The 26,931-nt window shown below is 45.3% G+C and overlaps 1 protein-coding gene across 4 annotated transcripts in view; it reads right to left on the reverse strand.

Moving 5' to 3' along the window:
• Positions 1–26,931, reverse strand: part of IL1RAP (interleukin 1 receptor accessory protein) — a 95,432-nt gene that overhangs the window by 52,724 nt on the left and 15,777 nt on the right. For 3 of the 4 annotated variants that reach the window (XM_081910993.1, XM_081910994.1, XM_081910996.1), the window contains exon 3: positions 7,972–8,039. In XM_081910993.1, the coding sequence (XP_081767119.1) occupies positions 7,972–8,038 (67 nt within the window). In that variant the 5' untranslated portion in view covers position 8,039. Of the gene's footprint in view, positions 1–7,971; positions 8,040–15,494; positions 15,661–26,931 lie in introns of all 4 variants that reach the window. The other variant, XM_081910995.1, reaches the window with a different exon arrangement.

Here is a 26,931-nt window from a genome sequence, read left to right on the forward strand (position 1 = left end):
TTTTAAGGATTGTATGAAATGTATGTTTGTATGCTTGTATATTCGCAATATGTGTGTATTAATGCTGAATTATTTTAACAATAAAAACTTTATATATATATAATTATATAAAAAATTTTATTATGCAATATTCAGGACCATTCCATGAAGATGACTGGGTGCAGGGTGGTTCTTTCTCGCCCCTTTACATGCTTAGAAAGCTGAAGTATAGAATCATAGAATTTTAGAGTTGAAAGGGACCATGAGGGTCATCTAGTCCAACCTCCTGAAACACAAGAATCTTTTGCCCAACATGGGGCTCAAACCCATAAGAGTCTCACGCTCATCCAGCTAATGCTAATCAGTTTTTGTATTTTAACTTCAGGGTGTTTTAAAATACTGTTGAAATGAATTGCAGGAGCCATGTTGGTCTGACGCAGTCAAAATAAATAAATAAATAAAATTAGAAAATTGTCCAGTAGCACCTTAGAGACCAGCTAAGTATGTTCTGGGTATGAGCTTTCGTGTGCACGCACACTTCTTCAGATACACTGAAACAGAAGTCACCAGACCTATATATATAGTGGGAGGGTGGGGTGGGGTTTTAGGAGATGGGTGATTGATTCAATGGGTATGGTCAACCAGTTGACGACTGTTAATGTGTGCAATTAGTCCTACAGGAAAATATTTAAAATACTGTTGTATTTTTTCTCCTTGATCTTACTGTTTTTGCTTACTCTAAAGCGCTTTGACAGTTTTTTTCTTAAGCAACCCACCAGTGTGCAAATTTTATTAAACAAAATAATTTTATAAAAATGCATTTAATTTGTCGACTATGTAAGTGGAGGAACGGCACTGAGGCAGAGGGCTCAAACACCTTACCCATTACAAAATCAAAATGGTTTAAGTCAAGTGCTACAGAGAATCGGGCACTTGCTGAGGGGTATAAAACGGCCATATGTTGGGGGGAGGAAACAAAATGATTGAAAAAGACGCAGGTCAAAAAATATTCTGCACACTTTCCTGGGCAGAAATGCTGCTTTGAACCCAATTCTTATTTCCCTCCATCCTTCTAACTGCCCCATTCTCAGATTTGCACTGCTGAACCGATTTTCCAATCTGCAAAATAATCTAGCCTCCCCAGATTGCTATATTCATACGCAAGAGCCTTTGAGTGAAGGACTTTGTCCAAACATCTCCCAGAAATAAGCATAAAGTCGGATCGCGGGTTTGGACCCTGTGGAACAGCAGGAATCGTTCCGAGATCCGGCAAGATGTCTGGCAGCAGTCGCTGGCAACTGGCGCATGTGTAGATTTAATTCCACGTCTAATTTACCGTGGCCGAATGTTGTCTGTCACACTCGGCGAGCATATTTATGCATTCGTCCAGCCTGTCTCTCCCTCCCGGGATTCTCAATTTACATGTTAATAAGTTTTATCTTGCAAAGGTATGGATCTGGGGCACAACGCCATTCACGGAGCTCCCAGTTCAGAATAGCGCAGGGTCTAATCTTGCTCCAAATGGGAGAACTGAAGCAGGATTCAGAGAAGCATAGAATCATGCCCATTATGGAAAATAAAGTCCGTGCAGTTCTTGACTCTGTTCTGAATCTCCCAACTGTTGGGTGTTTTGTTGCGGGTGCCCACAAATTCTACAGTTATAAAAAAGGGGGATGAGGCGTTCCCGAAGTAAAGGAAGGATTGAACTCTGATTAATAAGAATACACACAGAGGCTTGAACCAGCAAGACCCTGGGAAGGGTGTGTATAATAATCTCTGTCCCTCCAGGCCCTGGCCCAGGTCGTTTTATTCACAAAAGAGCCTTTTACAGAGTGTTCCTAAGAACCAATCAGATTTCTTCTGAGCATTTCCACAAACCCCACGGTGGGGACAAAGTTAAACTACCAAAACTAATTAAGCAAGGGGTAAATAAAACAGAACTACAAAGGAGTGCATTTGGCAACCCCTGAGGTCATAAAAAAGCAATACACATGATAAGAAGGATGGCCAGGAGGACAGCAATCATTATCACCTTCAGGTGAGACCTGTTTCCTGGCCCTAAGATTAACATATCACAAAAGCTACATTAAAGAAACTTGCTCACTATCTTTGATGGCCCAGGATGCCTGCCTGGCAAAGCAACTGGGCTGTGTACGTGACTTGTCAAGCAAGAGAAATGGGCAGTAGAGGAAATGGCCAGAGATGCAGAGGGTTGTGGGATTTGGTCAGAAATTATTGTCAATGTATCAAACCCAGTCAACACAATGCATTCATGGTGGACACAATGTCTTGATGCATATTTTATAATTCCTCCTAGTAATCCCACCTGACCCCACACTCTGGATATTTGCGCTCCTACAGGGGGACACACACATTTTTCTGCCTGCTTTCGTCACGCCGTGTATAATCCTACATTTTTCTATTTTCTTTGGGGTCTAGATGAGATGGGCCCTTGGCAGTTCAACCCTTGCATACTCAAGTCACGAAAGAGAGATATGGTCAGCCTACAGCAACTTTTGCGTCAGAATTTTATTTATTTCTAAGAACAAAATGCACAAAGAGGGATAGTTCAGTCACTAGAGCATGAGACTCTTAACCTCAGTCAGGGGTTCAAGCCCCACATTGGGCAAAAGATTCCTGCATTGCAGGGGGTTGGACTAGATGACCCTCGTGGTCCCCTCCAACTTTTATGATCCAATGAAAATGTTTCGGACAATCAACTTTGCCATTTCCACAAACTCAGAGAGCTTGCTTTGCCATTCTAATAATGATTGTCTTTTCTCCCCCTTCCAATTCTTTGCGATCAATATTCTGGCCGCCGCTGTTGCGTAAAGGAATACATTTTTTTGACGGCAATCGTTAGAGGCCATTCAAATCAGAGAATAATTAAAGAGTGGGGTGGAGTGAAGGAATATATGAAAAAATATGGTTCCAGAACTGGAATCTTAATAGGTAATGTGTAAAACGTGCAGGGGTAAGCAAGGAAATAATAAAAGAATCAATTGAATAATTATTAAACAAGGCGGAAGAAGTTAAAAAAAAATTGAGATCACACATGGGTGAAGGGGAGATGGGGGTACAGGGGAATTTATAAAAAAATATAATACAATATTTATAATTGTGTTGCATTTATATATAGCAAAGGGAAGTCTATAGCAATTAGGTATATTTTAATCTAGTCAAATATGTACAGTGCTACCTCTGGATGTGAATGGGATCTGTTCGGGAGCCCCGTTCGCATCCTGAAGCAAACACAACCCGCATCTGTGCGTGCAAGACTGAGAGGAGATATAATAACAATAATAGAGTCATACCTTGGGTTAAAGTAGCTTCGTGTTGCGCTCCGTGGTGACCCAGAAGTAACAGAGTGCGTTACTTCCAGATTTCGCCACTCGCACATGTACAGACGCTCAAAATGACATCACGCGCATGCATGGAATCAGCGGAAAGCGACATGCGCACATGCAGATGTGCAGTCGTGTGTTACATTCTACTCAGGATGTGAACGGGAAAAGTGCTAGGAGGAAGGCACACTTGGCAAACCCACACCGTGATCAACTCCCACCCGGAAACCAATGTCCCCACTGTGGAAGGACGTGAGGATCCAGAATTGGCCTCCACAGTCACTTACGGACTCACTGTTAAGACCGTGTTTATGGAAGACAATCTTACTCGGCTACCAGGGATCGCCAAAGAAAAAGAAGAAGAACATAGCGTTTTGTATAGTATCACGACACTTACACACAAAACCTGCCAACCCAATAAAACATACATTAAAGCTATACTTTCCGCAAATTCCTAGAGCTCGGCCTCACAAGAATCCCAGCGCTCTCAATTTAAAAAGAAAGGAGTCTTGCAGATGTGAGGAGTCCGCTTCTTGCAGCCTCTTTAATCTCGAGCAAAGAGGCAGAAAAGCGCCCGTTGGCTAGGAGCTGGCCTTGGCCCAGCGCCAAGGAGAAATCTGGCTGCGCTTTCCGTTAACACAGAGCGGGTGTTTAACCATTGTGGCCGCCTGCCCAGGGAGGAAGGAAGGAAGGAAGGAAATGGGCTCCATGAGTCAGCAATGTATGAAGCTGAGGTGACGCGTAGTCCTCAAAGAGATGACTGATTCTGACAGATGCATCTTTAGCCATCCCACCTTCCTCTGAACTCTTGCACGTCCAAGTTGGCTAACAGTAACTGTCACCTTGGGCAGATTTCACATTAATAAGGGCAGTAGAGAGATATCACCTTGCCAACAAAGGTCCATATAGTTAAAGCTATGGTTTTCCCAGTGGTGATGTATGGAAGTGAGAGCTGGACCATAAAGAAGGCTGATCGCCGAAGAACTGATGTTTTTGAATTATGGTGCTGGAGGAGACTCTTGAGAGTCCCATGGACTGCAAGAAGATCAAACCTCTCCATTCGGAAGGAAATCAGCCCTGAGTGCTCACTGGAAGGACAGATCCTGAAGCTGAGGCTCCAAGACTTTGGCCACCTCATGAGAAGAGAAGACTCCCTGGAAAAGACCCTGATCCTGGGAAAGATGGAGGGCACAAGGAGAAGGGGACGACAGAAGACGAGATGGTGGGACAGTGTTCTCAAAGCTACCAGCATGAGTTTGACCAAACTGCTGGAGGCAGTGGAAGACAGGAGTGCCTGGCGTGCTGTGGTCCAGGGGGTCACGAAGAGGCGGACACGACTAAACAACAAAAGGGAGCAAGGGAGGGGAGAGGCACCCCTCTGCCCGAGACCATGCTGAAGAGTTGCAGCTGCCAGTCACTGGGTGACTGACATAATACGAGGTCTGACATCATCCTAGGCAGCTTCTTGCATTCTTCTCTGCAATCGTTTCCGATTTCTAATGAAAGGATGAATCATACGCAAGGCAGATGGAGCTCATTGTATAGCAGGAAAGATCAAAGCGCCCGTCCACTCCCCACTCAGGAAACCATGAAGGAGCAGGAAGGAAAATTCATTCACTTCGTACACTTTCACCATCCTGAAAGTTTAACATTGCTTAAAGTGTGCAAGGACTCCACGCGTTATGCAAGCTTTATGACACTCTTCAGAATCTCTCGATGTGGAAACGCAGATGGGTACAATTATGGTTGCACCACGCCCAAAAGGATATTGCAGAGCTAGAAAGAACAAACCTCTCCATTCTGAAGGAAATCAGCCCTGAGTGCTCACTGGAGGGACAGATCCTGAAGCTGAGGCTCCAGGACTTTGGCCACCTCATGAGAAGAGAAGACTCCCTGGGAAAGACCCTGATGCTGGGAAAGATGGAGGGCACAAGGAGAAGGGGACGACAGAGGACGAGATGGTTGGACAGTGTTCTCGAAGCTACAAACATGAGTTTGACCAAACTGTGGGAGGCAGTGGAAGACAGGAGTGCCTGGCGTGCTCTGGTCCATGGGCTTACGGAGAGTAGGACACGACTAAACGACTAAACAACAACAAATCACTGGCTCCTATCCAGGATGGCTCTGTTCTGCCTCCACAGCTGAAGGCAACAATGCTTCTGAATCTCAGTTTCTGGAAACCGCAGAAGAAGAGAGTTACTATTGTCCCTGGAGATGCTTCCCAGAATGGGCATCTGCTTGGCCACTGTGAGAACAGGATGCTGGACTAGATGGGCCACTGACCTGTTCCAGTATGCTTTTCTTGTGTTTTTATCCTTTCTTGTAGGCCCAAATATTTGTCGTCCACTTCCCTGCCCCCAACACCATTTAAAGTGGTCCATTATTAATCTTCAGCTCAGCGGCCAACAGGAAGAACAAGATAAGCGGAGGCGAGGTCTCCTCACCCAGAAATCCCAGCTTGGGATGGAGTAGAACTTCGATTCAGTATGCATTTAAAGCCAAATACTGAATTTTCACTTTCAAAAACAACATGGGAACCAAAACACAGCTGCTTTGCATTGCAGTCGAAATAAATAAATAAAATTTAAAAATTGTCCAGTAGCACCTTAGAGACCAACTAAGTTTCTTCTGGGTATAAGCTTCCATGTGCATGTACACGTCTTCAGATATGAAAGCTTATACCCAGAACAAACTTAGTTAGTCTCTAAGGTGCTACTGGACAATTTTTTATTTTTTATTTTACTGCATCAGACCAACACGGCTACCTACCTAAATCTTGCATTGCAGGGCACTGAACTAGACGACCATTGGTTGTCCCTTCTAACTCTACAGTTTTAAGATTCTATCCTCAGAATTTTGCACTTATCTGAATTTTGCAATGCAGTTTCCTAAACAGCATTTTTATAATGCACATTTTTGGGGGAAAGTGTGCACAGAAATGAAGATAATCATAGAAATAACATACATACAGAAATTGCTTGCAAATTCATTAGTCAAAACCACATACAAATATATGTTTAACAAAGAAAAATTGACACTAAAATGCCAATGATCTTTTCCCCCAATTGCAAATTGTTGCAAAATGTGGAGAATGAATGAATTTAGGACTGGAAACCTGAGAAATGAAGAGACCCAAAATTGACAGGACCTGCCATCCCTAATCCAAGCTGCAGCAAAACTCTCCCAAAGATTATCAGGCCATGAGGAGAGCAAAGAGTATCGTCGAGACAGGATAAGTCCATTTCTCTTGGACTCCCAGAGACCCATCAGTAGGAAGCCAGAATCACTCAGTGCCTGGGAATCCCCAGAGTTGATTCCTCCTGACTGTGACAAATGGGCCTGTCAGCAGCTCTGGCTAATTGCATGCCAACGTGTTCATCTCGCTCTGCTCTGGGCTCATCTGCTTCCCTTAAGGGAGACCTTGGCCGACAGAGCCCCAAACCACCGCCCCGCTTTGCAAAAGACGGGGGGGGGGGCAAACTCGCCTTGCGGGAACTGCACACTCAGTGCCCCCCTGGCCTTTGGCAACAGGAGGGGGGGTGCTTCTCTGCATCACCGTGGGACAGCCTGGGTCCTTTGCCACTGTCCATGCTCAGAGGAGCAGCTCTTGGGATCCCAGATGCCGGGCATGTCTGACTCCCAAGGGACTGTGATCTACTCACAGTATAAAAATACTGGCTGTGATCTACCGTATTTTTCGCTCTATAAGATGCACCAGACCACAAGACACACCTAGTTTTTGGAGGAGGAAAACAAGAAACAAAATATTCTGAATTTCAGAAGCCAGAACAGCATGAGGGATCACTGCGCAGTGAAAGCAGCAATCCCTCTTGCTGTTCTGGCTTCTGGGATAGCTGCACAGCCTGCATTCACTCCATAAGACGCACACACATTTCCCCTTACTTTTTAGGAGGGGAAAAGTGAGTCTTATAGAGGAAAAAATACGGTACTCATTGTCAAAGCTGGGGAGACAAAGTTGGGGGAGGCAAAGTGAGTTTTTTTTTTGGGGGGGGAGGCAAAGCTGTTGAGCTTCTTTTTCGGGGGGGGGGTAGATATCAACCAGGATCCCGCGATCCTGGTTGATATCTAGCCGACCTAACCAGAAGAGTCCGCGACCAGAAGGAGGAGGAGTATCAGGAAGAGTGGATTAAATTTAATGATTATTTAGTTAAATATGTTAAGTTAAATTAACTGAAAACAGCTTGCAGATACTTCATTGGCTTAGGATTTTATTTATGTTAAGTGATGAATTAATATGTTTAATTTCATAATGTAAAGATCTAAGGATGTTAATGTTTAAGTTAAATTTTATAAGAACTGTGATTTGGAAAACCGTTAAAAGGATATGCAATGAAATTCAACCAGGGGCAAGCAAGGAAGTCACTTAACAATATTAATAAGTGTAATTTTCAATAAGGCTATGATTTATGTTTGTTTGTCATATGTGTTTGTTTGTTTGTTTATAATGTTGTGAAAACCAATAAAAAAAAATTGGGGGGAAAAAGGATCCCGCGATCAACCGGGATCAGCCATGGACGCCATGCAATCGACCGACAGATCGTGGATGTCATGCCTGTCAGATGCATTTTCCAGGGAAGCTCCACCTGCAGCCTCCTGCCCAAGGCCAAAGTGGGATGGGGTCACTCACCTGAGGTGCTGCCGAGGTCAACGGCGCAGAGCCAAAGAGCTACCAGCAGGAGGCAGCGGACCTTCATCCTGCAAAGACAGAAAAACAACCACAGGGGACAGAATGGTTATTTCGCCTATTTTGTTGTTGATGATGATGATGATGTACTTATACAGTATTTATAACCCACCTTTCCCCCTGACAGGACTCAAGGCAGATGAGACATAAAAACAAGAACCACTAAAAACATAGAAAACCCAATTATTAAAATACAATTCAGCATTGATGGAGTTAAAAGCTATATACCAGGAATCCCCAAACTCAGCCCTCTAGCAGTTTTGGGACTAAAACTCCCATCATCCCTAGCTAACGGGACCAGTGGGCAGGGATGATGGGGATTGCAGTCCCAAAACAGCTGGAGGGCCGAGTTTGGGGATGCCTGCTATATACCATCTCTTTTAAAACATAGCAATAATTATAATAAATATAACACTACAACACGCCCCCATTGGCTGTTTTAAACAGTGTATTTATAAAGAAGCATCAATGCACCTGGTGTAGTCTAAAGGCAAGGCAGGCAGGTCCCTGACCCAAGAAACAGATGCCAACAATTTAAAAATCGTAATTAAATACTGTTCAAACAGAAAATCCCTGCCCAGGCAGGGCCACAGCTGAGACTCCAGCCAAAGCTGATAAAAAGCACTTCTAGCCACAGAGGACACCTGAGCCTCAAGTGATAATGATGGTTGCATAAGAAGGTCAGAAGAGGCTGCTGGATCAGGCCCATGGCCCATCTAGTCCGGCATCCTCTTCTCACAGTAGACCTGAAGAACCGTCTCCACCCGCATCGTTCTGCCTGTACACTGAGGTCCAGCTCCAAGGGCCTTCTGGCGGTTCCCTCACTGCAAGGAGCCAAGTTACAGGGAACCAGGCAGAGGGCCTTCTCAGTGGTGGTACCCACCCTGTGGAACAGCCTCCCACCAGATGTCAAACAGATAAACAACTACCAGACTTTTAGAAGACATCTGAAGGCAGCCCTGTTCAGGGAAGCTTTTACTGTTTAACAGTCTACTGTATTTTAATACTTTGTTGGAAGCCGCCCAGAGTGGCTGGGGAAACCCAACCAGATGGGCAATATTATTATTATTATTATTATTATTATTATTATTATTATTATTATTGCATGTGGGAAACCAGCAAGCAGGATTCGAGAGCAACAGCAACACTCTCCCCTCCTGTGGTTTCCACAAACTTTCATTTTTTTTCCATTTACTGTATTTCATTTATCGAATTTATATACCGCCCTAAACCCAGAGGTTATAGGTTAGATGAGGTTCAGAATCCGGAGGCGGACAGCATGAGAAATGCGGAGGTGCAGAGCACAGCCATCGCGGCCAGTAGCCATTGACAGCCCTCTCCTACTCCATAAATTTGCCCAGTCTTCTTTTAAACCATCTAGTTTGGTGACCATCACCACTTCCTGTGGGAGGGAGTTCCACAGGTTAACTATGCGAGTTCTAGTGGAAAGGGGAAAAAACCTCCATGCCATTTAAAGGCTTTCTGGGAAATGATATGTAATGAGTTAAAGAAAATATTTAAAAACACTTTTATTAAAAAAAACCAGAAGCCTTTTTACTGGGTATAGCAGGCGAAGAGATCCCAAGAAAAGATAAAAGACTGTTCATGTATGCAACAACTGTGGCAATAATTCTTTTAGCCCCAAAATGGAAACAAGAAGAAGTACCAATGACAGAAGAGGGAAGATGAAGATGATAATAAATAATAATAATTATAATTATAACTTTTATTTATACTCCGCCCTTCCAGGTTCAAAAACCTGGCTCAGGGCGGCTAACAACAAATTTAAAACACTTTAAAACACTTAATTATAAAAGCAGCATAAAATACAGTATAAAAACACGAATAAAAATTATGGACTTTGCGGTACTGGAAAACCAGGAAAACTCCAAAACCAGCACGATCAAGTATTCCAAAAAGACTGGAGAAAATTTACACAATATTTGAAAGATCATTGTAAGCAATTAACAACACAAGTAGGGTTAGCTGAAGACTCGTAACGAGAATTTTTTTGTACCTTTCTACATTTATTTAAATTTTGAGGTATTTTGCGATGAGTTTTATTAGAACTGGAAAATATATAAAATGCTGTGATATAAAGGTTAACTTTGAAAGCCAAGAGGCAGGAGGGAAGGAAGTCAATAGGCTCGAACGAGCCAAAGAGGTAAAGTGGATAATAATGATGTGATTATACATGATTAAATGGAAAATTAATAAAAATTATTTTAAAAAAGAAAAAGAAAAACCTCCATGCCATTCAAGTGGGGAAAACCTGTGTACATGAGCTGGAATGTGTCACTCATTCCAGGATCCCTACCAGCACTGTTCATGTGCCTTTTGCTTGCTATTCCCAGTTGGTGACAGACGCGGGTGGCGCTGTGGGTTAAACCACAGAGCCTAGGACTTGCCGATCAGAAGGTCGGCGGTTCGAATCCCCATGACGGGGTGAGCTCCCCTTGCTCGGTCCCTGCTCCTGCCAACCTAGCAGTTCGAAAGCATGTCAAAGTGCAAGTAGATAAATAGGTTACCTTCTGGCGGGAAGGTAAACAGCGTTTCCATGCGCTGCTCTGGTTTGCCAGAAGCGGCTTAGTCATGCTGTACGCCGGCTCCCTCAGTTAATAAAGCGAGATGAGCGCCGCAACCCCAGAGTCTTCCGCAACTGGACTTAACGGTCAGGGGTCCTTTACCTTTTTTTTTTTACCCAGTTGGTGAGTCTTCTCCGGGAATAATTGCAAAGAGGAAACAAAACAAAAAAAAATTCCTTCCAGTAGCACTTTAGAGGCCAACTAAGTTTGCTATTGGTATGAGCTTTCGTATGCATGCACACTTCTTCAGATACAAAGCACTTTGGCAAGTTATCAGGCGTTGAAACAGCTATAGGGACCGATTTATTGACAGAAATTTACATCCTGCCTCCAAGGCAGTTGATAAAATATATACATGTCTTTTATATATGTGCAGATAAGATTCCTATAACAATTCCACTTTAAAGGTCTATAGATGATGATGATGATTTAAGTATCTGAAGAAGTGTGCATGCACACGAAAGCTCATACCAAGAACAAACTTAGTTAGTCTCTAAGGTGCTACTGGAAGGAATTTTTTTTATTTTGTTTCAACTACAGCAGACCAACACAGCTACCTACCTGCAGAGAGGGAGAGATAGATTGGGGTCCTATTCTGCAACCCCTCCCTGACCTGCCAAAGGCTCAGGCCAGCCCCTCGATATCCTGGACCCCCTTCCTGGAATAAGCAGCTCTCTTGCGGTTGCTGCAGCCGGCTGGCATGCCTTCAGATGTTCTAATGAGCCTGTCTCTCCCCTGGGGCCTCCAGATCATTAAGGAAGGAAAACAATTAGAGGAGCGAAGGCAAACTTCGTCAAGCGCCTCCGCTGCAGTACGCACCTCTGCCTCCAAAAGTGTTCAAAGACAATGCGAAAAAGCAAAACCAGGGTTGGCGATGTAGACAGGTGGCAGCTAAGATGCCTAAAACCCCATAATTAATTAGGACCCAATGACCCAGAGACATCACCATGCCAACAAAGGTCCGTATAGTTAAAGCCATGGTTTTCCCAATAGTGATGTATGGAAGTGAGAGCTGGACCATAAAGAAGGCTGATCGCCGAAGAATGGATTCTTTTGAATTCTGGTGCTGGAGGAGACTCTTGAGAGTCCCATGGACTGCAAGAAGATCAAACCTCTCCATTCTGAAGGAAATCAGCCCTGAGTGCTCACTGGAAGGACAGATCGTGAAGCTGAGGCTCCAAGACTTTGGCCACCTCATGAGAAGAGAAGACTCCCTGGAAAAGACCCTGATGTTGGGAAAGATGGAGGGCACAAAGAGAAGGGGACAACGGAGGACGAGGTGGTGGGACAGTGTTCTCGAAGCTACCAACATGAGTCTGACCAACTGCGGGAGGCAGCGGAAGACAGGAGTGCCTGGCGTGCTCTGGTCCAGGGGGTCACGAAGAGTCGAACATGACTAAACGACTAAACAACAACGACCCAAGACATTGATCCTGCCCAGAGCCGCTTCTCAATACCAAATCAGAAATGAAGGGGCCAGCCACATTTGTTTAAACATCGTCAGGGTGCATGAAATTAGTGTGGCATGAACTTTGGAACTCCCTGCCTCTTCAGATTCTGCAAGGCAGCAGAAGTTTAGGACCAGAGTTTTCCTTCTCCTAGGTGGGCTGCCTTCGCAGGCTGATGAGCCCCATTGCCTCTGCCTGGTTCCCTGTAACCTCACTTCTCGCAGGGAGGGAACCGCCAGAAGGCCCTCGGAGCTGGACCTCAGTGTCCGGGCAGAACGATGGGGGAGGAGACACTCCTTCAGGTACACTGGGCCAAGGCCTTTAGGGCTTTCAAGGTCAGCACCAACACCTTGAATTGTGTTTGGAAACGTACTGGGAGCCAATGTAGGTCTTTCAGGACCGGTGTTATGTGGTCTCAGCGGCCGCTCCCAGTCACCAGTCTAGCTGCCGCGTTCTGGATTAGTTGTATGCCAGTAGCTCCCTCACTGAGGTTTTGAGGTCTATTGGCTCACCTCACCTGGCTCAGTCAGCCAGTCAAAACCATTCCCAGGATACGGCCGCTGTCACCTGCTGACAGCTTCTAGGAGCCCCAGGTGAAAGCTGAGTGCAGGATGGGGACCAAAGGTAAATATGCTACCCGAGAAGGAGCACGATGTGTCCTGTATCAGAGGTACCACCCCCTCCCCTAACACCCCATACTTCCCAGGTTGGAAGAAAATGCAATAAATCAATGTATATATATTTTAAACCTTCTGTGACAAAGCTATTGGCTCCATTTGCCTCTTGATTCGTTAAGATGAAGCCCCTCAGCACCATCCACTAAGCACCTTGGACAGAGACCATGTCAAGATCCCAAGTTGGGCCAGTCTCCAGTCTCCTGTTTCTTGTTTCTTTTCTTTTTTTATTGATACAACAAGAAAAGAAAAAAGGGAAAACACAAATACCAAATTACACACAAGAATAACAATAGATACTGAATTTTCTTAACAAAAAATGAGACATAAATTGGTCTTAACACTAAAGACCGAACCTCCCATCTATTCCATATTTTGATTTCATATTGTATTGCCAGTACAGTGGTACCTCAGGTTACAGGCTCTTCAGGTTACAGACTCTGCTAACCCAGAAATAGTACCTCAGGTTAAGAACTTTGCTTCAGGATGAGAACAGAAATCGTGCTCCGGCGGCACGGCGGCAGCAGGAGGCCCCATTAGCTAAAGTGGTGCTTCAGGTTAAGAACAGTTTCAGGTTAAGAACAGCCCTTCAGAATGAATCAAGTTCTTAACCCGAGGTACCTTTTATGTTAATGTGTTATACATCTGATGTTAGCTGTTCTGAGCCCGGCTTATTATTATTATTATTACCACTGTACATGCTTTATCATTATTAAACTTTTTCTTAATATATCTTAATTCTTATATTTGCATTTCCACTATTACTGAAGTTCCTCGAATGCTGCAAACGAGTTTAAACTACTATATTTATATTTCAAATATTCTTTGAAAACCTCCCATTTTGAAATAAATTCCTGTTTTGATTTCTTCTTTATTTTTCCCCGATAGACAGTCTATTCTGCAAATTCTGTCAGCTTTTGGATCCAATCTTGTATACACTCTCCTGTTTCCATTTGCCAAGGATTTTCTGTCCCCTCTTTGGTGGTCCTTCCCGAAGTCCCACCACGGAGTTGTCCCCTGGGCAAGGCTGAACAGCAACCTGCCACTCAACCACCGGACCCTCAGCAACGAGAGACAAATGCCGTGGCAACCAGCCGTCACCCCAAATGCAGATGATCTGTTTTCATTTTGCTTTAAGCACCTGCGACTGACCCGAAGGCTCCGAAGCAAACTGCAAATGGCAAACTGAAGGACCCGACCAAACAGACCAAACCGTTTTGCACCTTTGCTATTATTAATCATTATTATACTTGTTTCTCTCCTGCAATTTCCCCCACACCAAGACTCAAGGCGGCTCATACAAATTAAAACAATGCAGATAAAACAGAAACAGCGAAAAACATATGAAAGAAAATGGCTAAAAAAGTAATCAGACGCTGATGGAATTAAAAATAAATAACCGGTAGATTAAAATGCACGGCACTATCAAAAGCCATTTCCTTTAAAAAACCACAACAGTCAGTTCCCAGAGGCCTGCCGAAATAAAACTGTCTTTGTTATCCCACTTTTTAACTACTATTACCCTTAATATCTGGATACTGGAGAACCACAGCAGAATCCTAAACAGTGTTGACACAGAAGCTTGCAATGGCTCTCCTTTTATACCACATTCAGTTAATGGTTCTGTGTACGTCATAAATTTGTAACACCAACCAATTCTCAAAACCTGGTGGCGATGTCCAGGGAGGGTTAAAAATCCACATTATATGATATTATAAGAGGAGGTCTCCCTAAACAGCATAAGAGCATCGTGCAGCATCAGTGTCCTGTTCTCACAGTGGAACTTCTAGGGGGAATTTCGGGAGTCACAGAGCCAGAATTGGATAGCCACCAAATTAATACCCATTTGTATCCCTTCTTCCCAGCTATCTGGCATGGAGAAGTGGAGGAGAAACTCCTTTCTCCCTCTGTCATAACACTAGAACTCATGGACATTCAATGAAGCTGATTTGGGACGGAATAAAGGAAGGACTACTTCAGGCAGCACATAATTAAACTGCGGAACTCCCTCCCACAGGAAGAATTGACGGCCACTAAGCTAGATCAGTCAGTCAGTCAGTTTTATTGCACATAGCCAAAGGCTGCCGCAATGTACACAGAATCATTCAACAATTAAAAGAAAATATGCTGGATTAATACAAAAAACTTAAAACATTTATATTATCAAGACATTACTTACTTTAAACAGAGCTATAAAAGTACCTTAATATACAGGTTAAATAATAAAATTTAAAGGCTAAAATCATCACATGGCCACTAATATATTAAAAAATAATGTTAATTAATACAATGTGCAATTATATACTAAGCTAGATAACTTTAAAAGAGGATGAGACAAATTCATGGAGGCAGCGAGGATTATTGATGGTTACTAGCCAGCATATGGATGCGGGTGGCACTGCGGTCTAAACCACTGAGCCTCTTAGACTTGCAGCTCAGAAGGTTGGTGGTTTGAATCCCCATGACGGGGTGAGCTTCCGTCGCTCTGTCCCAGCTCCTGCCAACCTAGCAATGCGAAAGCACATCAGCGCAAGTAGATTCATAGGTACCACTGTGGCGGGAAGGTAAACGGTGTTTCTGTGCACTCTGGTTTCCATCATGGTGTTCCATTGTGCCAGAAGCAGTTTAGTCCTGCTGGCCACATGACCCAGAAAGCTGTCTGTGGACAAACGCCGGCCTGAAAGCGAGATGAGCGCCGCAACCCGAGTCACCTTTGACTGGACTTAACAGTCCAGGGGTCCTTTACCTTTAATTTTTACCTTTACTTGCAAGGATGTCTCTGCTTTGCCTCCAGTGTGGTGTAGTGGTTAAGAGCAGTAGTCTCGTAATCTGGTGAACTGGGTTCGCTTCCCTGCTCCTCCACCTGCAGCTGCTGGGTGACCTTGGGCCAGTCACACTTCTCTGAAGTCTCTCAGCCCCACTCACCTCACAGAGTGTTTGTTGTGGGGGAGGAAGGGAAAGGAGAATGTTAGCCACTTTGAGACACCTTAGGGTAGTGATAAAGCGGGATATCAAATCCAAACTCCTCTTCTTCTTCTTCCACAACTGGAGGCAGCAGTGCTTCTGAATAGCATCTGCTGAAAACCGCAGGAGGGGAGAGTTGTTGTTCTCAATCTCAAATCCTGCTTGCAGGTTTTCCAGTGGTGAATCTGATTGGCCACTGTGAGAACAGGATGCTGGACTAGGTGGTTCCCCTTTGGCTGATCATTCAGGCTCTCCTTACATTCTTATCTGATTCAACCACACTTGCAAGAGCCTTCCGGAGATGGGAAGATAAGAACTCTGCAACATGATCTGGCCTGTTATTGTGCTGCGGACTGGCTGCTTGCATTTCTCTCTGGAAATTACAGGCATGCCCACCTCAAGGTCCACCAAGGCAAGGGTGCCGATTTGCCCCCCACATTGTGGTGGCTCATCGTGAGGTGTGTTGTGCCACAAGTCATGTGAGGCATCCAGCCCCTGGGCCAGAATGCGCTGGGTGGGGAATGAGGAACATGGATCTGGGCTCCGCAATCCACATTGGCAGAAGAAGATGGGGGGGGGCGTGTGCACCGCCCTGGTTGTCACCTCTGAGGGCCGGGCCACCCGCCCGAGACTCAGACTCCCATGCCTCCACAAGCAAAGCGGCAAAGGGGTATGAGCCGCCAGGGAAAGGGGGGAGCTGCTGCGCCACTTTGCTCAGGGTAGGTGTGGCAGTAGCATCTTAAAAAGCAGACACTACCTTGCCAAAAAAGGTCTGTAGAGTTCAAGCTATGGTTTTCCCAGTCGTGATGTATGGAAATGAGAGCTGGACCATAAAGAAGGCTGGTCGCCGAAGAATTGATGCTTTTGAATTCTGGTGCTGGAGGAGACTCTTGAGAGTCCCATGGACTGCAAGAAGATCAAACCTCTCCATTCTGAAGGAAATCAGCCCTGAGTGCTCACTGGAAGGACAGATCCTGAAGCTGAGGCTCCAAGACTTTGGCCACCTCAGGAGAAGAGAAGACTCCCTGGAAAAGACCCTGAAGTTGGGAAATATGGCGGGCACAAGGAGAAGGGGACGACAGAGGGCGAGATGGTGGGACAGTGTTCTCGAAGCTACCAGCATGAGTTTGACCAAACTGCGGGAGGCAGTGGAAGAGAGGAGTGCCTGGTGTGCTCTGGTCCAGGGGGTCACGAAGAGGCGGACATGACTAAAAGACTAAACAACAAGGTGTGGGAGTCTAAGTCGCGGGCGTGCTGAATGTCACCCCCCCCCTTTGTACCGGCAGCAAAGCAGCACAGGAATTGAAAAATAAAACTCTCCTCCTGCTCTGTGCCCAGATTGGCTGCCATGGGGTCAGGTCAATTGTCTGGCTTGACACTGGAGGTGGGTTGGTCTGGGCCCCTGAGAGCCCTCAGTGGGTCACCAAGGGAAAGGAATTGGGGGCCTCTGCCATGGGACCCAGCTTAGTTGTGATTCCTGCGTTGCAGATGTCCCTTCCATCTCTCCAGTTCTGTGATTCTATGTAAGACAGCCTTTCATTCTGACTCTTTGTCCGGGGTTGTAGATCAAAACATCTGGATGATGCCAGGTTGTCAGAGGCTGAAGTAAGGAATCTGAGTAACCCCTGGAGGAGGAGGAGGAGGAGGAGGAGGAGGAGGAAACTTGTGAGCCCGTCCATTCTGGGCAGTGTGGGCATATGCTCTACCACTGGCACTCCGCTCTCAGCCCCCTTCTCCCCGCACAACATCAGGCAAGGGGCTGAAGACCCCTCCCCCCCAACCTAGAGCCCCTGCACCAAGGCCAATGGAGAGCACAAGTGGTGCATTGCAACATGGTTCAATGCTGTCTACAAAGCCTTCAGCATCCTTGGGAAGGGGAGGCCAACACAAGTGTTTGAAGGTGAGATCAAGGAAAAAACATGCATATAGTTGAGCAGTTTTCTCTCTCCCAAAACCTCCTCCTCATCTAAGTGGTTCAAGAGCACCTCTAATTATAGGTAAAGTCACACGCGAGACTCTGCGCACTGGGTTACAGGTCATATCAGGGCCAGGCTGTTTTTGTTCTTAGTTTTCTTGTGTTTCCCTATATCAGGGGTCAGAGACTCTTGAGAGTCCCATGGACTGCAAGAAGATCAAACCTCTCCATTCTGAAGGAAATCAGCCCTGAGTGCTCACTGGAAGGACAGATCCTGAAGCTGAGGCTCCAAGACTTTGGCCACCTCATGAGAAGAGAAGACTCCCTGGCATCCAGGGGGTCACGAAGAGGCGGACACCACTAAACGACTAAACAACAAGAACATATCAGGGGTCAGCAAATCTTTTCAGCAGGGGCCGGTCCACTGTCCCTCAGACCTATGACCCACAAATATCCCAGAGATGCATTTTAAAGAAAAGCACACATTCTACTCATGTAAAAACACACTGACTCCTGGACCATCCATGGGCAAGATTGAGAAGGCGATTGGGCTGGATCCAGCCCACGGGCCTTAGGTTGCCTACCCCTGCCCTATATTGTAATTTTAGGCTGCAACTGCCCTGAAATCTATGGTTGAAGGATGGTATACAAATAATGATAATGAAAGAATGAAATCCAGGGAACTGGGAGAGTGAAGGGTGGGGGGAAATGAGGAAATCACAGAAAGAGAAAACAATTTACTAAAACAGCTGACAAAAGGCGGGACAGTGGGCGGGAGGGAGGGGATTCAGAATTGAACAGATACTGGAAAAGGTCCTTCAGACCCTCCAGGAAATGCTTTCGCTTCTTACTACTGGGAACTGCAGAAAATAAGGCGATGGGGGGGGGGGATTTGTGGAAATTGGACAATGGAGAAAATTACTGTAGCAGAAGCCATCTGGGCTCCATTGAGCGGGGAATAGAAAATGCATTCCAGGCAGCCAGATTGCTCTTCTGGGGGCGATTGGTGCCTCTGAACATCAGATGCCGTTTTATCAGAGTTTATCGGGACCTCGGCAGGCGGATCAGTGGGACAGAGCCTGCATTGAGCCCCGGCAAGCAGAACGACAAGCTACAGCAAACAGACCTGACTGCCAAGCAGCCAGCCTCCCCGACATAATAGGGCATGGCCTTTCAAGGTCGTGGCGGGATGACAACATTTATTTTTTATTTCTCTGGCTTAGCAGAGAGCGTTGCTGACGCAGCAGTCCCAGAAAGACAAAATTGCTGCTTTCAACAGGACCTACTACTTGCTCCTTGCTTTTGTGCTATGCAAACTTTCCAAGTGAATGGGAAGAGCCCCTGCAAAATCTGTTGCAGCAATGGTGACTGCTTGGGGGGGGGGGAGTCAATCCAGTTCACATTTAATGGCAAAGCTACCTGATTTGCAAAACCCCAAACGCAACCATCCGCCCAAATTAGCAATGTGCTGAATTTTGCAATGCAGTTCTCAAGCCAAGCCATGTGTTCCAAAGCACATGTACCAGGAGTAATGTGTATAGAAATGCTTTTTCATCAGTGGAAAGTGCTTGCAAAAATATGAATTACAGTGGTACCTCTGGATGCGAATGGGATCTGTTCCGGAGCCCCATTTGCATCCTGAGTAGAACACAACCCACAACTGCGTGGGTCGCGATTTGCCACTTTCCGCGCATGCACGTGATATCATTTTGAGCGTCTGCACATGCGCAAGCAGCGAAACCTGGAAGTAACGCGTTCCCTTACTTCCGGGTCACCGTGTAACCTTAAAACCCTCAACCTGAAGCATATTTAACCCGAGGTATGACTGTACTGGGCAAAGGTGCATACAAAAAAAAAAAGCATTTTAGCAGAAAAATCACTGATTAATTTGATGGGGAAATATACAGAACTGAACGCGAGAATGGAAATATTGGAAACTGAAATTGACAGATTCACCCAACCCTCATATTGGTACAAGTCAAGTTAACATCCTATTCCTACCTAGAATCTCAGAATCTGCTTAGGAATTCTAAGCAACCTTCTGTAAACCAACCAACCAACCAACCAAACAAACAAAAATCAGAATTCTAAGAAATCAGTTTTGGAATCAGCAGCTAAAATCACCTTTTGAAAGGTTCAAGTGTGCCACCTCATTTCAGAACAGTGCCAAACTGGATTCAAATGCAGATGCAAGCCTGCAAAATTTGGTTATGATGAGGTTTTCAAATGCAGAGCAAACAAGAAAGAATTTTTCCGGCAATAATTTTCTTAGCCCAAAGAGGGAAACAACAGGAGTTACCAACCAAAGAAGAGTGGCAGAGTGGTTAAATCGGCTATGATAAAGTGGGCCCAGGATATTGGGCACAACATTATGTTTGAGGACTGGGAAAGGTTATGGACCACCGGGCTGAACTTCACAGCATGTAATGCTCTGAAGGAAAATGTAATGAAAATGATATATAGATGGTACATGACCCCAGTGAAATTGGCTAAAATATACCATTCGTCTGATAACAAATGTTGGAAATGTAAGGAAAATGAAGGAACATTCTTTCACCTCTGGTGGACCTGCCCTAAAGTGAAGGCCTTTTGGGAAATGATATACAATGAGTTAAAAAAGGTATTTAAGTATACCTTCACCAAGAAACCAGAGGCCTTCCTTCTGGGCATGGTCGGCCAGAACGTGTTAAAGAAGGACAGAACATTTTTTATGTACGCTACAACGGCGGCAAGGATACTTATTGCTAAGAGCTGGAAAACCCAAGATCTACCAACACTGGAAGAATGGCAGATGCAGCTGATGGACTATATGCAACTGGCTGAGATGACTGGCAGAATCCGCGACCTGGGAGAGGAGAGGGTTGAAGAAGACTGGAAGAAATTTAAGATTTATTTACAAAAGTACTGTAATTTGGTTGAATCCTAACAAGGAAGCCAGAGCAGAAATAACTGTCTACCATTAAATTATAATTTTTTATTTGAGTTTAACCTAAATATTGTAATTAAGAGCATAAACAAGATGATAATTTGCTTGGAAAAATTCGTTTTTAATGATGAAAGTGGAAGCGGGAGACGTGAGGGAGTCCGCAATAGAATGAAAGGATGTTATGAAACCTATTCTGTTTGCTAATCTGTAAAAAATCTTAATAAAAATTTTTATAAAAAAAAAACAAAGAAGAGTGGCAGATGAAATTGATGGACTTTGCAGAACTGGCAAAACTGACGGGAACAATCAGGAACCAGCGAGACCAAGTATTCCAAAAAGACTGGAACAAATTTATATTATATTTGAAAGAGAACTGTAAGCAATTGACATCACTGGCTGGGTTATCTGAAGATCTGCAAGGTGAAATTGCTACCTATTCAGGTTGAATAATATAATATTTTAGGTAATGATATAACAAGGATAGGAAACAAAGCGAAATGTAAAGATGTAAAGTTTAATTTTGTAAATCATCAGATGGGAGGGAAGTTGTTAGGCTCAGCCGAACCAATAAGAGGGTGTGATGTTACGTAATGTGATTATAAGGTAAAGGGAGCCCTGACCATTAGGTCCAGTCGTGACCGACTCTGGGGTTGCGACACTCATCTCGCTTTATTGGCCGAGTGAGCCGGCGTCCAGCTTCTGGGTCATGTGGCCAGCATGCCGAAGCCGCTTCTGGCGAACCAGAGCAACGCACAGAAACACCGTTTACCTTCCCACTGGAGCGATACCTATTTATCTACTTGCACTTTGACGTGCTTTTGAACTGCTAGGTTGGCAGGAGCAGGGACCGAGCAATGGGAGCTCACCCCATCATGGGGATTCGAACCGCCTACCTACTGATCAGCAAGCCCTAGGCTCAGTGGTTTAACCCACAGCGCCACCCGCGTCCCAGTGTGATTATATGTAAAACCAATAAAAATAATTTATAAATCAAAAACAAAAACACATTTTTTCCAAAATGTATCATTGATGTTTGAGGGCAAGAGGAAGCTCAGGAACTGCAACGTGAGAATAGATGTGCTGGGACAGATCACGAGTCCATCAAAACCAGCATTTATTTATTTCAAAAGCAGTCAGTCGTGTGAGTGAGCCCTGTCCCAGAAGACCATTCTTATGTTCTTAATTGCTGTAGACAACATTGAACTGGGGGGACGAATGATCTGACTCTGCATAAAGTGGTTTCTGGCGTTTCTAGAATGCAATACCAAAGTAGTGCACACACTTATTTATTTTCAGTCATCTTTCTGTCCACACTCCCTTTTCCCCCACTTCAGATTTCAGTAACATAAATCTAAGCCCAAGCCATTTCCCTCTATTGCATATAGCTGAAATACATATGAATTCAAATGTTCATCAAATTAAATGACTAGCATTTTTAAAACTAAAATAATAATAATAAAAATAAATAATAATAATAATATATGTTTTCTGTAGCTCACATTTCAGAACTGACAATAGTGAATGACACAATGCCCAGTTGTGTAACTGGATCAAAAAAACCAAGAACCGTTCTTCATTACTTACACTGGAAATATCACAGCTTGACTTATTCTTTCCTAGATTTTTTAAAATGTGGGTTGTCAAACTGGTTCTGACATTAGAATTTACAGCTTGTGGAGAATATTCGCCTGAGGATTTTCTAGCAGAGAATATTCTCACCTCGCATCACTCTTCCTGCCATCCCTGACCCCTGGCATAAGCTGCCTGGGTTGAAGGGAGTTGCAGGCCAAGAATCTTCCCAAGCTCTGATACGAATGATCGCGACACTCAACAGGGTACGGGATCTGAAGTATACTCGAAGTCGAGAGTGGATTTCATGCTCTTTATTCAGGTCATAGTGGTGAGGAGGAATGGAAATTCCCCCAGAATGTCTGCTTTATATACCGTACATTATTTACACAATGGGCCCCATGTGATTGGCTAATTCCGGGATTCACCTATAGGCCAATCAGGTTGCAGATTCACTTCCACCTGGAGCTGGACTGGGTGGCTCCTGTGGACTGCTGCATTCTGGATCCTATTGTTCTAGGACCAATCAGAGTGCTGCATTCTGGATCCTATTGTTCTAGGGCCAATCAGACTGCTGCATTCTGAATCCTATTGTTCTAGGGCCAATCAGACTGCTGCATTCTGAATCCTATTGTTCTAGGACCAATCATACTGCTGCATTCTGAATCCTATTGTTCTAGGGCCAATCAGACTGCTGCATTCTGAATCCTATTGTTCTAGGGCCAATCAGACTGCTGCATTCTGAATCCTATTGTTCTAGGGCCAATCAGACTGCTACATTTTGAATCCTATTGTTCTAGGACCAATCAGACTGCTGCATTCTGGATCCTATTGTTGTAGGTCCAGTCAGACTGCTACATTTTGGATCCTATTCAACTCAGTACATGACAGGATCCCTACTCACTGGCTCCAACAGGCAGCGCTCATGAAAATCCACCTGCCCAGGTCCTTGTGATGAAATCCTTTTCCCCACACTAGGAACAGGCTGAGTACCATCTCCCTTTTTGTGATGGATTGCGCTTCTTACGAGTTACAGCCCTTCTCTAAAGGGTCTATCTGGAAAGCTTTCTGCATGCAGAGCCTTGCGCCAGCAAGGACACGGAAAGGCTGGCGTGAATGTCCTTCATCAATATGTATTACCTGGAGGGAAGGAACGCGCTACAATTGATCCTCCAAAGCTCTTGAGCAGAGAGCACAATGCAGAGAAAACAGCGGGGGCTGTGGAAACTGGGGGCCGCAGTGCCTGGCACGGGCACAGCCATCTGGGATTCTCTCAAGCTTTCCAGCGAGAGGTTCCATCGCTTGGAACTTGGCGTACCACTGCCATATTTTCATAGCATCGTAGAGATGGGAGGGAGCCCAAAAGTCATCTAGCCCCACCCCCAGTAATGTAAAGAGCACAGATAAGGGATCCCTGGCAGGTAACATGAAAGACGGAGCAGGCCTTCTTTCTTCCTGCTCTGGAGGGACTCAAAGCTTCAAGTTCCAAGAGAGGAGATTCCAAACATTAGGAAGACTTTTCTGACAGTACAGTGGTACCTTGGTTCTCAAACTTAACCCGTTCCGCAAGTCCGTTCCAAAACCAAGGTGCGCTTTCCCATAGAAGGTAATGCAAAACAGATTACAGTGGTACCTCTGGATGCAAACGGGATCCGTTCTGGAGCCCGTTTGCATTCTGAAGCGAAAGTAACACGCGACTGCACGTCTGCGCATGCGCGGGTCGCGTTTCGCCACTTCCGCGCATGCACATGACGTCACACTTCTTTGAAGTCTCTCAGCCCCACTCACCTCACAGAGTGTTTGCTGTGGGGGAGGAAGGGAAAGGAGAATGTGAGCCACTTTGAGACTCCTTCAGGTAGTGATAAAGCGGAATATCAAATCCAAACTCTTCTTCTTTTTGAATGTCTGCGCATGTGCAAGCAGTGAAACCCGGAAGTAACACGTTTTGTTACTTCCAGGTCGTTGCGGAGTGCAACCTGAAAATATTCACCCCAAAGCTACTTCAACCCGAGGTATGACTGTAATCCATTCCAGACTTCTCAAAATAACCCCCAAAACAGCAGTTTAACGTGAATTTTACTCTCTAATGAGAAAACTGATCCCTAAAACGAAAGCAATGAACAATGTACTGCAGTCACACAATTAATCAATCAGTAGCTGAACTGGGGTCCAAAGAGATCCACAAAAACACAAAATAAATAGCAAAAACAGACAGACCTCAGCGTGACACTCAAAGCAAAAGTGTGGCACTCAAATCAGAGGCATAACACTCAAAATGGAGCATGTTCGGCTTCGGGTTCACAAACTGGAACGCTTACTTCCGGGTTTGCAGTGTCTGGGTTCCAAGTTGTGTTTGAGGTTCTCAAGGTGTTTGAGAACCAAGGTACCACTGTACGAGCAGTTTGACAGTGAAATGGTCTCCTTTGGAGGTGGTGGACTCTCCTTCCTTGGAGGTTGTTAAGAAGAGGTTGGATGGTCCATGGATGCTTGAGTTGAGATTCCTGCATTGCAGGGGGCTGGACTAGATGGCTCTTGGGGTCCCTTCCAATTCTACAATTCTAGGATTCTATTATTCTCGGCTGATCTAGCATAGCTCTTCTTGTGTTCTCATGTCCAAAGCCATCACTAGCCTGTGCTGATTCACTCTGCCGTGTGTCATCTCCACAGGGAATTCAGAGCATCTCATAAGGTCAGATGTGATGGAACTGAGAGATGTTCTCTTCCCACCAATTCACACCTGGCAGAGAAGAAGAGCAAAGCCTGGCAAAAGCTTTCATTAACACGTTTAGAAAGTCCATGGGCAGGTCTCAGAGGTCTGGAAAAACACCTTCAGTTCGGGGGAAATGCTGCAGGAGCACAGCCTGGTGACAGCCAACATTTTCCTGGTTAAACAATATCACTCAGGCTTCCTCCGGATGATTTCATTAACTGTGGTTCATTAAATTCCATGTGATGAATATCCTCACTAATTTCTTGCAAGCCATGGGGACAGAGAAACGTCTGAGCGATCGCTCTTCTCTTGGAAAAGACTCTCCAAGTAATAAATCAGAGCATATTTTGGGCAGATTCCAAAGCTTTTCACTTAGGGGAAACTGCTAATTTCCTCAAGGAGAGCAGGCAAGGACATGGGGTAGCCTGGTAGCAGCGGCAGCCAATCGGAACAAATCCCCCAGTGCAATTACATCTGCCATTTTGGCTGGGGCATTTGGCCCCTTTCTGTGATGTTTGTCAGAAGGGGAGGGGGGGACAGAGAGAGAGAGACCATACAAAGGTTGCCAACTGAGCAGAAGCCAGCCTGGCTTGCCTCTTGACCTTCTAACTGGAGCTTGAACTTCAGAAAGTGGGTGAAGCTTTTCGCAGCAGGGAGGTTGTTGTTGTTTGTTGTTTAGTCGTGTCTGTCAGCATCGCTCTTGAGCCAGTGCCACCAACTGGACTCATCCACTCAGCCCCGACTGGGCCAGGCGAGCTGGGGTAGCACTTCCAGAGACCACCTTCTGCACAGGAACAGGTCTTTTCCTATCGCCCCCTCATGTCACCCAAATATAATGCGGGCCAATGGAAAGAGAGACTTGAGGCCTTGTTGTTGTTTAGTTGTTTAGTCGTGTCTGACTCTTCGTGACCCCCTGGACCAGAGCACGCCAGGCCCTCCTGTCTTCCACTGCCTCCAGCAGTTTGGTCAAACTCATGCTGGTAGCTTCGAGAACACTGTCCCACCATCTCGTCCTCTGTCGCCCCCTTCGCCTTGTGCCCTCCATCTTTCCCAACATCAGGGTCTTTTCCAGGGAGTCTTCTCTTCTCAGGAGGTGTCCAAAGTCTTGGAGCCTCATCTTCAGGATGTGTCCTTCCAGGGAGCACTCAGGGCTGATTTCCTTCAGAATGGAGAGGTTTGACCTTCTTGCAGTCCATGGGACTCTCCAGAGTCTCCTCCAGCACCAGAATTCAAAAGCATCAATTCTTCGGCCATCAGCCTTCTTTATGGTCCAGCTCTCACTTCCATAGCAGGGAGGTAGAAACACAGAATTACAGTGTTGGAAGGGGTATCCTAGCCCAATCCTCTGACAAATGACCCTCCAAATTCTCTTTAAAAACTTCCAGTTCAGGAGAAATGTTATGTACTGAGTGGAATAGGATCCAAAATGCAGCAGTCTGATTGGTCCTAGAACAATAGGATTCAGAATGCAGCAGTCTGATTGGTCCACAGGAGCCACCCAATCCAGCTCCAGGTGGAAGTGAATCTGCAACCTGATTGGGCTACAGGAGAATCCCGGAATTAGCCAATCACGTGGGGCCCATTATGTAAATAATGTACTATATAAAGCAGACATTCTGGGAAAACTTCCATTCCTCCTCACCACTATGAGCTGAATAAAGAGCATGAAATCCACTCTCGACTCCAAGTATATTTCAAGAATCCACCACCTTCTAAGGGAGTCTGTTCCGCTGTTGAATAGTTCTTGCCATCGGAAAGCCCTTCTGAATGTTTAGCCGGAATCCTTTCTTGCCAGTTTAATAATCCATTCGTCCTACCCTTTGAAGCAGCAGAAAACAAGTTGGCTCCCTCCTTTTGCGAGAGAACTTCCCAGTGGATTAAGATCCATTGGAGAGATCTGCTCAGCTCCTGCTGTCCAACCCATAACACTGCCTCCCCTCCATTGCCAAAGCAGCCATGCCACATTGATTCATGAAAGATCCAATTCTGGTTCTACGTTTAGCTGCCATTTCTGCATTGCAGGGGGTTCGAATAGATGGCCCTTGGGGGGCAGCCCGTTCAAATTGTGCAATTCCAAGATTCTGTGGATTTCCACCAGAGCTGCCAAACCAT

The sequence above is a fragment of the Podarcis melisellensis genome (assembly GCF_964234715.1).
Source record: "Podarcis melisellensis genome assembly, chromosome: 5".
Taxonomy (NCBI): Eukaryota; Metazoa; Chordata; class Lepidosauria; order Squamata; family Lacertidae; genus Podarcis; species Podarcis melisellensis.